The sequence below is a fragment of the Talpa occidentalis genome, unplaced genomic scaffold (genome assembly GCF_014898055.3).
Source record: "Talpa occidentalis isolate TD23 unplaced genomic scaffold, MPIMG_talOcc4v2.1, whole genome shotgun sequence".
In the NCBI taxonomy this organism is placed as follows: Eukaryota; Metazoa; Chordata; class Mammalia; order Eulipotyphla; family Talpidae; genus Talpa; species Talpa occidentalis.
The window spans coordinates 4922586-4938144 of record NW_026555331.1 but is presented as its reverse complement, the minus strand read 5'-3'; the positions used below and the strand labels follow the sequence as shown (position 1 = coordinate 4938144).

The 15559-nt window shown below is 60.6% G+C and overlaps 1 protein-coding gene and 1 long non-coding RNA gene across 3 annotated transcripts in view; one reads left to right on the top strand and one right to left on the bottom strand.

The window, feature by feature from the left end:
• COL22A1 (collagen type XXII alpha 1 chain) overlaps window positions 1-15559 on the bottom strand; it is a 155960-nt gene that overhangs the window by 93285 nt on the left and 47116 nt on the right. For both annotated transcript variants that reach the window (XM_037500558.2, XM_054691957.1), the window contains exons 12-18: window positions 14729-14767; window positions 10278-10331; window positions 9291-9344; window positions 8539-8592; window positions 7483-7527; window positions 2708-2761; window positions 1706-1750 (exon numbers count right to left, since the gene is read on the bottom strand). In XM_037500558.2, the coding sequence (XP_037356455.1) occupies window positions 1706-1750; window positions 2708-2761; window positions 7483-7527; window positions 8539-8592; window positions 9291-9344; window positions 10278-10331; window positions 14729-14767 (345 nt within the window). The remainder of the gene's footprint in view (window positions 1-1705; window positions 1751-2707; window positions 2762-7482; window positions 7528-8538; window positions 8593-9290; window positions 9345-10277; window positions 10332-14728; window positions 14768-15559) is intronic.
• The window catches only part of LOC119236679 (uncharacterized), a 119420-nt gene that overhangs the window by 58123 nt on the left and 45738 nt on the right, over window positions 1-15559 (top strand). The gene's annotated exons all lie outside the window — the stretch shown is intronic.

Genomic DNA, 15559 nt, shown 5'->3' with positions numbered 1-15559 from the left:
AGAGAGGTCGGCCAGAGCCAATGAGGTGATGAGTGAGCAAAAACGTCCTCTCAGCTGATGACGCGCAGCTGCCAGCCGCGTGTGCCCAGGGCCTGCTTCCCTGGCCCCGAACCTACGCAGTCGCCCTCCACCGGCCCCACCCCCGCGGCCAAGTCACCACCTTCACAGAGCATCCGCGGGCTTCCCGGGCCCCGGGCGACTGTGCTCTGGTTCTCAGAGTGTGGTTTCAGGGCACAGTTGAGGGGAAGGCGCAGAGTTAATGACGTTGTATGTCCTTCCACCATGCACCTGCTCACCTCTCACATGTAATGAGTCCTGCTCAGAAACATCTTCTCAACATGCACACAGGCACAGGCGCACACACGCGCACACACACATGCACACACACACAGGCAGCAGCAGGGCAGAGTCGTCCCCTAGACCCAAACTTCAAGGACCGTCCCTCGTACTGATCTGAAATCCACTCCTTACCTTAGGGTTCAGCACCCCCACTCCAGGAGGGCTACAGGAGTATGTTAAACCCTGAAGCCGGGATCACAGATGGTGCTGACCTCAGCTCTGAGCACATGCGGCTGCAGAGAACAGCCAGCTCAGCTAGAACCAGGCCCAAGGGGCCAGTTTGGAAGGCGTCAGCCTCCTCCAGCTCCAGGCCGAGGCCAGGGCGCTTTCAGCCTGCACATCAATCCGTTTACCTGGACGGGGCCCAGCGTGTCTGCGCTGGACAGTCGGAGCCGCGAGGCCCCTGCCCGGCGCTCCCTCGGGCCGCAGCTAGTCTGAGTCAGCACGACCTTCACCGGCTCGGCGGAGGGACAGGGGGTGCAGGGAGGCCTGTCTCTGTCTCCCCCTCCCACCTCTCTCCCCCTTCTCACTTCACCTTTAAGGGACCCCTCTGCTGTCCCTTCTCTCCCAGCAGGCCCCCCTGTAGGATGACCTTCCTCAAGGCGCCGGAATAGCTTCACCCTCTTGTATGTTATCACCCCCCGTTACAGCCCAGAGCACCTCACCTTTCCAGCCCCCTGCTCCCTGACACCTGCCTTCACCTGCTTCTCCAGGACACCCCAAAATTTGTTGCAAAATTGTTTTGCAAAACAATTTTACATGCAGCTTTTTTTTTTTCAGTTGCAATCCAGAAATTCTAAGCAAGACATTTAAGTCTTGTTGAAAAACTCTTCAGAATAGACGCTGGCATCATAAGACACAACCTTTGCTTTGCTTATTCAAGATGCGGCCCAGTTCAGGGTCAGCGTTCTGGCAATTTGCTTGAAACGTTGCAGAGGAGAGAGGAGAGAGGAGAGAGGACTTGGGAGGGTTGTTTGTCCACGGCCTGCCTTAGTCCACACGGAAATTTAAGCTACGTCATATTTTAATAATCTGGGTATTATATAATAGGATGCTTTGGGTATTTCTAAATGGATTTTTATTAAAAATGAAAAAAATGTTAAAAATGAGAGCCAGGAACATCTTGTCGAGCTGAGTTCCCGATGCCCACCTCATCTCCGTTGTCTGCCCTTTGTTCCAGGAACAAAGTCAGCCTGGACGCCCCCAAAGTCAGCTTGGGCCACCCTCCCCCAAAGTCACCTGGGCACCCCCCAAAGCCAGCCCAGGTGACCCTCCCCCAAAGTCAGCCCAGGTCCCGCTCCCCCAAAGTCAACCTGGGCCCTCCTGCCCTGAAATCCCTACTCGCCCGCTCCGAGGGCCTGCTTACCTTCTGTCCCTGGGGTCCCGCCACACCAGGGGGGCCGGGTCTTCCCTGGGGGAGAGAAGGAACATGGGCAGTCGGGGTGTTGATGGAGGCAGTGGGCAGGGCATGGCCCACGCTGCACCCTGACTTCCCCAAAGGCACAGCCCACCTGAGCCCAAACTCCCCGCCGCCTCACAGCTGACAGTTCTCCCTAACTCGCCCAGGGGCCACGTCTCCCTGGTCCCCGGGCGCACCCCAGAACCGCAGCATGGGAAGTGTCTGAGCCAGCACAGGGGAGGTGAGGACCCGTCTGGAGAGGAAGCAGCCCCCCGTGGGCCCCCAGTCTCCTGCCAGTGACTCGTGCTCCTGACTGATAAGCTGGCGCGTTCCCTCACTGTCTTCAATGCAGAGACATGGTTTTAGGGTAACTTCCTAGTAATCATTTAAATATTTGAATTAGTTACTCCCAGAGACCAGGTCCTCAGGGCGACATTCAAGGGCATAAGACTTTCCTTCCACTGCCCCAGCCTCCCTCCGAGCGCCCTCTCTGGGGACACCTAGGCCGTCGGCTCCGCTCTTGTCTGTCCGTCCTGAGAGCTCCGTCGCCAGTCACAGGTGCTCTGTGCCCTCTCTCCCTTTCTGCAGGTCCCGCAGGATGCCCCCAGCATGCCCGCCCGGTTTCCACGGCCTCCCACATCCCCGTATCTACACGCCGGCCCACACGGATGGGCCTGTGGTGGTCCTCGCGCCTCTGCCCTCCCGGCCGGGCCTGCCACCAGCGTGTCTGGCTGCCTGGGCCTTGAGGTTAATCGTCAGGTGTGACGTCACTCACACATGAGTTCAGGAAGGGTTTAGAGCCCCGTGCTCCCTGGGGCCCCTGGCACAGGGGTGGGGGCCTATACCCGGGACCCGCAGATGCCCAGAGATGCAGAGAGGGGTCACGGCACCCCAACCCTGCAGAGTTTGTGTCAGACCCCACCGTTCCTGTCCTCCCGCTAAACCCAGTCCAGCGCCTCGCGCACCTACCTGCTCGCCAGTCTCCCCGGGCTTCCCGGGAAGCCCATCCAGGCCTCGCTCCCCCTGGACAGAGAAGGAAAGAGGAGAAATGAAGGCCCAACGGTGAGCACAGAGGGCAGCGGCCAGACCCCACAGCCACATCACGGAAAGTGGGGGAGCAAAGGCCTGGGGCCTTACAGCACTCAGCCCCTCCCCCCGCCAGACACCGTGCTTATAGTGCACACTCACACTCACACACAGAGACACTCACACACAGACACCCACACAGACACACCTGCAGAGACCCTCACACAGACACACGCACACACACACACACACACACACACACAGGCACAGACAAGCTCACAGATACGCACACAGAGACACACACACACAGACTCACACACAGACACTGAGACACAGACACACCTGCAGAGACACACACACACACTCACACAGAGACACACAAGACACACACAGATACACAGACACACACACACAGAAACAGACATACACACAGACACACTCACACAGACACACCCACACACAGAGACACACACACACATACACACACACACACCCCAGTCTAGACTTCACTCATGTTGGGGCTGAGGAGCCTGGTCAGCGGTCAGGGAGACCGGTGCCCTCTCCGCAGTGCCCACGTGGCCTCTCCGCACACTGTGTCCGTCTCGTGGGCCCACGCGGGGCCAAAGCCCTGGGTGTGGGGCTGTGAGCTGCAGGCACCTGGGTCCATCACCACCCACAGTGCCGTGCACCCCCACACACCCCGCAGTGGAAGCCCCCTGAGAATCCCCTGCTGGCCACCTTCACCCATTGCCACGGGCCCGGGGAACCCAGAGGCCTCCCCTCACGGGCGAGCACACAGAGCACCTGGGGCCTGGGAGATCACCCCAGGCCCGAGATGTCCAGCCTCCCTGCCAGAGCACTCGTGCCGCGGGCCAGGCTCCCGAGTGTCCCCGGAGCAGGGCCTCCATAGACTCAGCGGAGGAAGCGGGAGCCATCTCGAAGCAGGGGACTCTTTCTGCTGCCCAGCCCCCACATGCCCCGGCCTGGCCCCTGCAGACCCAACAGTGCTGGGGCCCCTGCAGACCAAGAGCCCGCCAGGCTCGCCTGGGATGCTGCAGGCTGTGGGCTGCTGGGCGGGACATGCTGGACGCCGTGTCTTCATCCCCGAGGCTCAGCACAGGGAGCAGGGCCAGGACACGGCACAGAGCTGACGGATGTGTCTCCATTAGCAGGGGTGGGGGGAGGAGCAGGAGAAAGCAGGTGAGGGTGGGCGAGGTGTTGAGAGCAGAGGCAGCCAGAGGCAGGGAGGGAGGGTCGGGTCAAGGTGGCCGTGTGTAAAGTAGAACCTCAAACCGCAAGGCCTGCAGGAACCGCTGGGACGCGGGGTGGAGTAGAGGCGACGGGGAGAATGGCCAGAGGCCCAGCTGGAGCGCACACCCCGGAGGTTGGAGCCGCTCTGCTCTGTGCTGTCTGCTTTCTTGGCCCTGGTTCCCGCGGCACCAGCCACGCCAGCGCCCAAGGACAGGGTGGGAGCCGCAAGCTGGGCCCCTGCACAGACAGTGTTGCAGGTTCTGGGGTGCAGGTGCTGGGGCAGGAGACCCGCCTACAACCCAGACTAACCCCTGGCTCCCCCAAACTCAAGCTGTGTGACCTTAGGCCATCACTTAGCCTGTGACTCAGTTTCCCCACCTGCCAGTAGAGATGCTACTTATCTCCTACAACTGCCTTGCGGGTTCGGTGAGCTGGCAAATGTGAATGCCTGGAACAGCGCCTGCCGCCTGGAAGGGGACGAAACAGCGTGTCTGTGGGGAGCAGGAGAGGGAAGCAGACGGCTGAAGGGGACAGCGGGAGGTGGATGTCATAGGAAAAGAGGGGGTATGAGTCTGGGACAGAAGGAATGAGCGAGGAGAGCCAGGAGCCGCAGACTGAGTTCTGAGCCGGTTCTGCCAGGGCCGCTGGGCCGGCACACGCCTCCTCCTCTCTGGGCTCTTGCTCCTCGCGGGAGCTCCTGAAATACCGAAAAGAAGAAAAGCAGGCCCGCGGCTGCGCTCCAGGGCCTCTGAGGCCGCTCGGGTTTCGCCCTCCTCAGCGCACTCGGACAGCTGAAAGGAACGTCGCCCGCCTGCAGCTCCGGCCCCCCCTCCACCTGCGCCTCTGTTGGCAGGAGAGGAAGCGAGTCTTAGGGACCACGTCCTGGTGCCCATGGGGTCAGGGGGGCTAGAAGCTTCTATGAGGCCCCAGGGCCAGTGAGGGAGAGCCAAGGGATCAATGGGAATCTGGCTTTCTGATTCCAAAGATGGCTGGTGCTGTTACCCTCGTCCTCGGGCCACCTTGTTCCCCAGTGAGGGCAGAGCCCTGGAAGCTCCCCGGGGCCTCAGGAGCTGGGTGGTCACATCCACCCACGGGGGTCTAGGGAGTGGGGACCAATGCAGCCCACTTGGGGCCCTTGCAGTGAGTGGCCTCCTTGGTGACCAGCTAGATCCATCTTAGGATTTGCCAACCATCCCAGCCCCTCCCTGCCTCTGTCACCCCGGCATCCTGGGGTCTAGGGGCTCCACACCTTGCGGTGCCCGCAGGGGCATCTTCTGGAAAAGCAGGGCTGCCGGGGCTTACAGGGCTGCCTGCAGGCGGCTGTCGGGCATGGCCTTGGGGACAGGTGCTCCTGGCCCAGCTCCGTGCAGGCGAGCCAGGCAGCTGGACTGACTGTCTCCAGGGAAGATGGAAACTTCCTTCTTGCTGAGGTAAGAAATCAGAGCAGTTCCCGGGAAAATAAACAGTTTGCAGAGCCCGTGGGAGAAAAGAACTGGAAAGATGCCGGAGCTGGGATCAGGTTCAGGCTTCTCTTTGGACAGATGGGGAAATGGAGGAGCCCGGGGGGGGACAGCGCCCCTCAGGGTCAGCCAGAAAGTCAGGAGGCGTCAGCAGGCAGTTCCCATGCTGGGCTAGCAGAGCCCGCTGCCATGCCTCCCCCAACTCCTGTCTCTGTCTGTCTGTCTGCCCCCCGAGCTGCCAGCACTGTCGTAAGCATTTCAGAAATACACCCCTCACTTCATCCTCACAGAGCCCCTATGCCGGGGACACGGCTGCCCAGCATCGAGCCCAGGGCTCCCCCCTCTGTGCAGGGCTCAGACGCAGGCTGTCGACTCTGGGATCATTGTGTGTGTGTATGTGTGGCCGGGGATAAGAGGTTCCCCTATGTGAGATGTTGCTCCTGGGGAAACTGAGGCAGAAGGTTCTCCCCTGGATTCACTGGGAGGTGCCATGCACCTGAGGGTCAGGTCACAGGCCTGGGTCTTAGTGCCTCCTGCTGTGCTATCCAAGCCCTGAGGACCGCCTGGTCCCCAAGCTCTGCCCGCGGCCGAGTGGGCTTCTAGACCAGGCCTGGTCCTGGGGGCCGCAGCCGCCTATCCACTCGCTGTGCTGTGCTGACCACTCGGCTGTCTCAGAGGCGCGGTCCCCACACTGTCACAAGCCAAGTGCCACCGAGTGGAGATTTGAACAGTGGATCGCGCACGTCCAAACTCTCAAAGGAGCCGAGACACAGATCCTGGGGCCCAAGTGCGGGGACCGGAGAGGCGCCAGTCACCATGGGGGAGAACACAAGCCACCCGCCAGGCCCCCTGGTCACCCAAAGCCTCTGTGGACCTGGTGAGGTGGCCCAGAATACACAAGCATCTTTTGTTCTGACTTGTAATCCCACTTCGGAGCAGGGGGAGCCTGGGGAAATCACCCTACATTTGAAAAATAAACCAGCAAATAAAGCTATAGGTTGAAAGAGTATCACGAGGCCTGGTTTTTAATGGTGGAAAGCTGGAAAGCACCCTTCATGATGGGTACTGGGGCACCGGGCATGAAGCTCGGTCTGTTCACGTCCTGGAACAGCGTGGTCGGGCACAAGTTAGAGACCTTCGCAGCTGCGGGGCGAACGCCCTGCGAGGACAGACAAGGCCAGACAGAGCCTGTCCTGGCAGCTGCGTAGCCCCGACTGCTGACCACAGCCCGCAAGTGTACACCATGAAACCCCATCATGTAACAACTTAGAAGTCCTTGTAAAACTGGAGAGACAAACTGTAGAAGACAGACTAGACTCTGAAAAAGCGCCTGGGACATGGCTTTGCAGAGTCCAGATCAAGTTCTTGATCTTGAGGCCCTTCACAGAGGGGTCCAGAGAGACCCTAAGAACCTGCACGGTCATCTGGGGAGGGAGTGGACAAGCCGCCCCTGTCCCCGGCAGGCAGAGCCTGGGGAGGCGTCTGGCCACAGGGTCCCCTCGTGTGGTTTGGCAGGAATGGGCAACCTCCACCGTCAAAAAGTGGCCAGCGCGGCCGAGGTTGTCAGGGCTCAGATTAGGCCAGTTCACTCGGTGAGCAGGGCTGGGCTGCAGCACCAGAGGTCACTGCATGGCCCCTTTTGTTTGAGAGTCAGGGTGACGGAGCAGAGATTATGCAGCTCACTAGGTGAGACTGGAGTCGTGGTAACAACGGGGGCCTGGAAACCCTCCACTCTGTCTTGGGAGAGGCCCCCACCTGCGGCTCCTGATCCAGGCCTTCTGGGCCCAGAGCTCATACTCAGGGGGAGAAACTAGGGCCTTGTCTGCACTGGCCCCACCAGCCACACTTTTGTACACCGCACGCACATGCGCACACATATGTACGCTCAAGCACACAGGCACACCTGCGCACACACACCCATACACACAAGCAGGGTGTCAGTGCCAGCCTCCTCCTCCTGCTTTCTGTGCAAAGCTGTATGGCATTAAGGAAGTAGCCTGTAAATACCTTCTCTCCTTGGGCTCCCTTTGCACCCCGTTCTCCTTGGAGACCCTGGGGGGAGAGGAGAAAGTCAGTAGCACAACATCTCAGTCCAGCATTTACAGTTTGAAGGCTGTGGACCAGCTGCCTGGATGCCGTGAAGATCCTGTCTCCTTGGAACTAGCTCCACACCTGGCTGCTCCCCACTCTCCACCCCTGACAGCTGCTGGGATCCTGGGGTCGGCAGCAGGAGCTGACGAGTCAGGCCCCTCCCAGGAGGGAGGTCAGGGGCTCGGGCCTGCTGAAAGGTAGGAACACGTCCAGTGTGGCGATGTGCTGTCCCTGTGCCCCCCCTCCCGGAGACGGGACCGTGGGGACCCTGTGGGAAGGCCTTTGAAGGGCAAAGATGCTGCCGGGTCCGTGTGCTGGCTCCAGGATGAACACCTACAACTTCGGGGTCTGGACAAGAGCCTCGGGGCAGGGACTCTGGGTGCCATCCAGACAGCAGAGGGTCTGAGACCCGCCCCCGCCCCGGGGACAGGCTGAGCCTCCAGACCATTTCAATTCCACCCGATATTTTGGTCGGACACCGACACAGGTCTGGAGCGTCCCCGAGGCAATGCGGCCTACTCTGTGCTGGTCACATCGCGCCTTTCTTTGGGGACAATCTTAACGAGAACCAAAAAGCCACTTTGCTCCTTGGAGACCATTTCTATTTGCTCCTGGTGGCACATGGCCACTGCGCCTCCGTTGCGTGTTCCAAGGGCTGGAATTAATAGGCTCTGCGCCCCCCGCCCCCACCAGGGACGGGGTGTAGACATGGCTTCTGTGAGCGAGGCTCAGACACTCCTGGGCTGCTGGGTAAACTCCTGGGCTCCATTCAGACCCACACGTTACTATCTGGGGTTGGGGCAGGAGAACATGGTGTCAGCCTGTCCTCCGGAGGGTCGGGCACTGCACCGTATGTGCGTGGCTGGCCCAGGCGGAGATCCGGTGCAGACGCAGAGGGGGGTCTGTCCTGCAGCCTGGGCAGGCCCCGGGGGAGGGGTCAGAACACCTTCCTAGAGAAGAAGCTTTACTTACAGGAGCCCCGAGGTGTCCAGGAGATCCAGGAAGCCCGGGTGGCCCTTGGGGTCCCTACAGAAAGAGTCACAAAGGAAAGGTCGGATGGAAAGAGAAGGCAGAGCTGGCACCGTGACCTGCAGGGGGCACATAGCTCACCACCATGGGGTACCCTGCACCCAGGCCTCCCCTTTGCAACCCATGCCATCACCGGCCTGGCACAGCATGATCCAAACGGATCTGCCTGACACCCAGGACCCACCACGGGGTGCTGCTCTAGGTGCCAACACATCCACCAGGGGCCCCGCACCTGGGGTCTGCCAGCTGTGTGCAGCTTCTGAAACCACACGGCTGAGCCCGGGGGCATCAGCCCCCCACACTGCTGCATGACAGGCCACCTGAACAGTCCCGCAAAGACCCCGTGGAAGCCCCGGGTGCCGGTGCCACCTGCGCCACCAAGTGCCGGCTGCTGGGGGCAGCGGATTCGGCAGAATCTACGAGAATCTACACCGAAGCTGCATTCCCTTAACCAATGTTAATCTGATTTTCCTCATCCATTCCTACAGAAATACCAATCAGGACACAAGGAGAAAGGCACAGGCACACACACACGTGCGCATTCCCCACGTCGATGACTTTAGTGGAGCACAAGCAGAACTAAAAGCACGGGGGGAGAAGGGGGGGCCCATGTGCGTGTCCCCGCTACCTCGAGCAATGGGTTTTGCATCAAGAGTGTCCGCTGGGGCCAGGAGACACAGAGGAAAGACACTCACCCGCATGCCCACTTCGCCAGGCAGCCCCGGCTCTCCCGGCTCTCCAGGCTCCCCCTGCACACAGGGAAGAAAGTGGTCACAGCCCCGTGGGGTGCGGCTTGGACCCTCAGGCAGCCCGGAGCCTCAAGTGTGTCCATTCCCAGAACTCAGTACAGAAGCAACGAGGCTGCCGGTGTCCAGGGGCCCAGACACCCCCACAGAGGCTCTCTGGGAGCAAAGGCGCAAGAGCCCCTCTGAATAAGGTGTTCTGTCCCCCCACTCACCCCTGCTGCTGGCAGCCAAAGGATACGGGCCAGGGCAGAGAGGGAAGCAGAGGGCTGGGGCTCGGGGCCGGGAGCACAGCCCTGCAGGAGGGCCCAGCACGGGGTCTGCGGCACCCAGGACCCCTCTCCTTGGTCCCCCTAAACCTCCTGCTCTCTGCACAAAAGGCTGGGGCTTTTGAGGTGCCCACAGTCCAGGCCCCACAGGGGGACGGCTCCACGTGGCCAAAGGTGACGCAGGGGGAGGAGAGGGGATTTCTGCCAGGGGTCTTGGCGGAGAAGTCGGCCCCTGTTCCCAGGGGGACTGGCCCGCCCGAGTCGAGATCAGTTTTGCCTGCATTTCGGGGTCGTGCGCCAATTCAGGGTGGGGACGAGGAGGTGCAGTTGGGGTGCTGACAGGAAAAGGCTGGTCAAGTGGGTACCTGGTGCTGCTTGGGCCTAGCACCCCAAACCCTCTAGCTGCAGGCTGGGGGCTTGGGGATACTCTTCACCTTGGAACCACCAGGGGGTCCCGATCTCGGCATGGGGCACGCCTGCTTGTCGGCCACGGGGACAGTCGCCCCACAGGCGCAGAGGTGACGCCCAGGGGCAGCTGCGCCCGCTGGCACTGTCATTACCGGGCTGACCGCTGGGACCCGGATGATGCTGGCAAAGGCCGCCCGCCGCGGGACGGGCTCTGACCGGGAGGACCCGGTGGCGCCGCCGGTGGGCGGCAGGAACGACGTACCCGAATGCCTTTGCTGCCGTCTCTCCCAGGGGGACCGGGCAGGCCCAGGGAGCCCTAGGACGAGAGGAAACCAGAGTGAGCCCCGCGTGGCAGCTGGCGCGGGAGAGCGGGCCCCGGCGGATGCGGGCGCAGGGGCCCTGGGGCACTTCACGAGAGCAGCGGTTCCGCGTGAGGCGGGGTCTCTGTGCGGCTCTTTCTGGGAGTCCGCGGGTGCTTTCTGGGGCTGAGTTAACGCAACACCTTTATTGGGAAGGGCTGTGGGTGGGGGGATCCTCAGCCTCCTTGACTTGCCACAACCTCACAAGCCCCCCGGCCACAACCACTCCCCCCCCACAGTTTGGCTGTTCTGAAATTCATTCCCACAGAGACTGCAGAAGAAACCAGCAGAGACAGCAGTGATTTGGGGGGCACAGCACCAGCCAAACACGCGTTCACGAAGCCACTATCTGCAGTAAAATGGCAGAGCTGGCAGGGACCGTGAGGTGACATCAGGAGTTATGGGACATGGAAGTGATGTAGCAGCAACGTGATACTGAGGTGACGCAGTGACAAAGTCACGCTGGCAATAACGGCATTAGCGTGACGCGAAGATGCCGCGTCTGGCGGGAACCCTGTCTGCCCATCACGGGCACCAAGCCCCGGCCTGTCACACCATCAGTGTATTCTAGAAAACAGAAGTGACTGCTGCCTACAGGCAGACTTCCAGATCTGCCCAAAGTCACAAGCAGGGGAGACTTCCAGGCTGAGCTGCCTTTAACACCAGCCCCAGCGTTTCTGCCTGTCAGTCCCCAGATGCCTAGTGTCCCACCACAAAGCGTTTTTACCACAGTTTACACGGATCCCCGGGCACAGGGCACAGGGCCACAAGGGGCACAGGCTGGTGAGCTGGCAGGGCCACCCCAGAGTCCACCCTGAGCTCCCTCCCCAGGCATCTGTTCTTGCTCGGACATCTGACCCACCCACCCAGGGAAACCCAGCCAGGGAAGCCGGGGCCTCTGTCCACGGCCTCATGGGACAGAGCCGTGCACCGAGCTGGGATGCTGGGGTCAGGGGCAGGGAGGGCCAGCGCCACAATGCCCCGTCAGCCTTTGGACCCACACTTCACCCCCTGCCTGCTCACTGATATGAACAATTGCTATGTGCACCCCCAAGTGCCAGGCATGACAGCCCTCAGTTGGCTTCCATGCAATTCTAGGGCCAAAGTCAAGATGTCCCAAAAGGAGACACATCACAAAGAGGTAAAGACGTCCTCTGAAGAAATGCCTAGAAGGTGCTTCCCGCAAGTCAGGCCTTTGGCGCAGCAGACCTCTCCTGTCTCCCTGCTGCTCCCCTCAGCAGTGCATTTCAGTCCATCCACCTGTCCTGCCCCCCACTCTGTCTCTGGTGAATCCTCTCACCCCCTGCACCTCTGGCCTGCACCCCAGTTCTTCTACCCTAAAATAAACAAATAAATGTCAGGCCTTTGGGGTGGCGTGGTGCGGGCCCACCCAGCCGCGGGCAGTCCACTCAAGACGCCGGCCCCCGCAATGCCAGGGCGTCTTCTGTCTGCTGCAGCTGCAGAGGGGGGAGGGATGTCTCGATGGGCTCCCACCTCAGGAATAAAGGGTGGGGCAGCAGGGAATTGAGGCTCCCAGGACCAGCCAATAAAGGGAACCAGGGAGGAGACCAGAGACAATACCGGAGGGAACTCCGGAGAGTTCTGGAACCTTCCCCTTTGCCCACAGTTGCTACATTCCCAGCCTGGTTCTTTCCAACAGATGTCCAACAAGTGGCAGCACACCAGTCTCATTCACAGGATGGGAGCTCTGGGAGGCTGGGGGCACACTTTACAGAGGACACCCGGCTCGGAACAAGGTCCCCACACCGGCAGTGTGGACTCAGATTCAGGTGATGCCAAATCAGCCTTTGACCTCTTGCTCCCCCCACACAAACTCTGCCTGACCTCGTCTGCAGCCCCTGTGGGGTACGTGGGCAGAAATGAGCCCCCCACACACACACCATACCCACGCTGGGAACCGTGTGATCACCTCACTGGACAAGACACAGAAAAGAGAAGAGAAATTTCTCCTGTTCTGGCTAATTAACCATCAGGCTTTGTCATAAAGAGACCTCCTGAGTGGAGCACTCGGTCCAGTGCGGGGCCCGTTGACTGGGCAAGTGCCTGGGGCAGACAGGGCTGGGAGAGAGTGCAGCTTCCTGCGCCTGTCCTGCCCGGGACAGGCCCCCGTGTGTCGTGTCCTCCTGCACCTTCCTTCATGCGCTCAGCATTTTGCCCCCAGCCTACAGTCATTTGAGGGTGCATAAGCAGCTACACTTATTTCCCCAAACCCTTTAATTATTATAAAAATAGAAGGCCCTCAACCACAGCGCTCCAGCCAGATAACCGTGGATAATGCCTGTGAACACACAGCTCAGAATAGCAGCGGGAGCCGATCAGGCCAGCCGTGAGCAGGGAGGGCCCCGGGGCCAAGGCCAGTGGCAGAAATATCCTGGGCGTTTCACACGACAAACACACATGTAAATCGGATCTGCGGCTCAGAGCAGATACTCTGCAATGCAGTTATTAAATGAAATAAGTTGATCCCCGGGGGGACAGGGCAGTCAGGGCCGAGGATTCCAGCATCACTTTGAGGGAAGGCCTGGACACTGGCGCTGGCCAGGGGAGAGGAGGAGGGGGTCTGAGTCACACAGCCCCCGCCTCGCCCACCACTGAGTGAGCCTGGACCCCTGGTTCCTTGATGGGGGTCTGGGAGCCAGATGCTCAGAGGCTGGGCGACCACATGGCCAGAGGTCAAAGGCTGACATCCCCACTGTCCACTACATCGTGGCTGCCTTGAGATGGTCACTGCTGCTCTAAGTGCTGGCCATTGAGTCTGCCCAGCTGCCGACACCCCCACCCACCCATTCATTAAACCATGGGGTGCTCCGTGAGCCCCCTGCCCTGCCCTGCCCCGTCCTCCACCCAGAGCCGCGCTGCGCCTCGTCCTTGCGTGGCCGTCACAGCAAGTGTGTCTCTGCTCTCGAGACCAGAGGTGGGGTGAGCACGGGAGTGACACAGACACAGGGATGGAGGGAGAACAAGGCCTCACCCAAGGGAGAACAAGGGCTGTCACCCAAGACAACCAGGGGCTAATGGGGTTTGCCCCCAGAATCTCTCTCTCACCGCACCCCCCCCAACGGGTTAACATTCTATAGCATTTTGCAATGTGTTTTAAGAATGAACCAAAAAAGTGCTTCCTTTTCACCCTGTCTCCCAAGCGAGCTCCCGCGGCCCGAGCACGTCACCTAAAGACCGACAGCTCCCCGCGGCCCTCGGGCGGCTGTTTCCAGGGGGCTGACCAGTCCCGGTGAAAAAGACAGGTGTGGACTCGCGCTGACCCTCCACTTCTCTCCTTGGAGCAAACCTCCGGGCACGACCGTGCTAACGCCCGGGCGCCTGCGGGGAGCGGCGGGCTGCCCCATGAAGGCCGCCCCACGCTCGTGGCCAGAGCGGCACCTGCTGCCCTCCCAGTCCACGCAAGGGCTGCCGTGGCCCAAGTTGCAGATCCCAGCCCCGCCTAACAGCACAGCTGCCGAGTCTACAGGGAACTGGTCCACACAGATGTGCCCCCGACGCCTTGGGGCCCCTCTCCAGGGACACGGGATACTCTGAGCGCCTGCTGAGTGGGGAATGGCCTGCCAGTGGCTCTGCTTTGAGTTCTCCGCCAGCAGCTTGAGCGCGCCGTCGGCTTCCGGGGCCCGTCTCCCGGGACCTGTCGGGCTCTTGCAGGTTATGATGGACGTGAGGGGAGGTGCGGCGCTCACAGCTGGGGACACTCACAGGCCACCCTCCGAGTCCCCCCTACTCGTCTGCCTGCCAGTCCCTCCCCACTGCAGTTCTGTCCCTCCCCACTGCCCCTGGAAGCTTCCGCAGTCACTCTGAGCCTAGCCCCGGTCACTCTGCCTCTCCCCCCGCCGTGATCCCACACCTGCTAAGGGGGCACCTTTGGGTGTGGACACACGCAGAGCCTCAGGCTCCCTGCACCGCAGAGACAGTCTGATGTCAAATGCCCCGAGAATGCTCATCGCCCACATCTGCAGCCCGGCGCCCCCCGCACCAGCGTGGGAAGCACGCTCTGCTCGAGGCTGTGTGACTCCAGAACACTTTACTGTGTGGAAGCCCCGCCACACCTCTGCCTCCGGGTGCTGCTCACAGGTCCACTCTCCATCAGAGCCCCCTAAGCCCCCCAGAGCTCTGGGTCCTGCTTCTCAATTCTCACTACCACCTGCTCCCAGTCCACCCTACTCTCCCTGCCCACCGGCACGCGCTCGACCCCCGAGTCAGGGGCAGGCACTCCCCAGGAAGCTGCTCCCGACCCAGTCCTGCCAGGCAGGTACCCACTCCAGACCCAACCCTCCTGCTCCCTAGCCACCTGCGCAGCCCCTGGGGGAGATCAGAGGGAGACCCTTACCTTTTCACCCTTTTCTCCGTGGTAAAAAGGCCCCCTGCCCTAGGAAGACAGAGCGGAAAACAAAGGGTTAGCACAGAGTAGCCCGGCTCGTCAGCAGCACCTGAGCTTCCAAACGGCCAGATGCCTCCTCGCCGGCTCTGCCAAGCAGCCTCCCAGGTGACGATAACTAGTATTTATCGAGTATTGATATAGCGTTTCCTTGAAATTTTGCAGCAACTCTATGTTTTGGTCCTTTTCTTTGCTGTCCACGTCATCTTTACTGAGGTGTAGTTCACATACTGCGCGATTCGCCTGACAGAGCGCGGGCCCAGCGGGCTTTAGCATGTCCAAGAGCTGCGTGGCCGTCCCCAAGACCCACTTGAGGGCCTTTCATCACATTCCCAAGATGAATGACGTCCCCCCTCCCTACACCCGTGAGCGCTCACCCCCTCTGCTCCCACGACCTGCCCTAGGCAAACACTGATCCATTTTCTATAAATTTGCCCATCCTGGATGTTTTGCACACACATGTTCAAACAATATGGCCATTTAGTGCTTTCGAGGTTCCTCCCTGTTGTACACGATCCACGCTTCATTTCAGTGCACAACAGCACCCGCTGCATGGCTGCCACTCACGGCCCATGCGTTCACTCCCTACGAGCTATTTCGGGTTGTTTCCACCTTTTGGCTATTGTAACATATGCCACGAACATCTTTGTATAAGGCTTTGGGGCAAACATGTTTTCTTTTCTTTAGGATCTATAATGAGGCGTGGAATTGCTAACTCATAAGGCAATCCTAGAAACCGCAGGGCTGTTTCCAAAGCAGCTGCACCATTTTACGCCAGCAGCA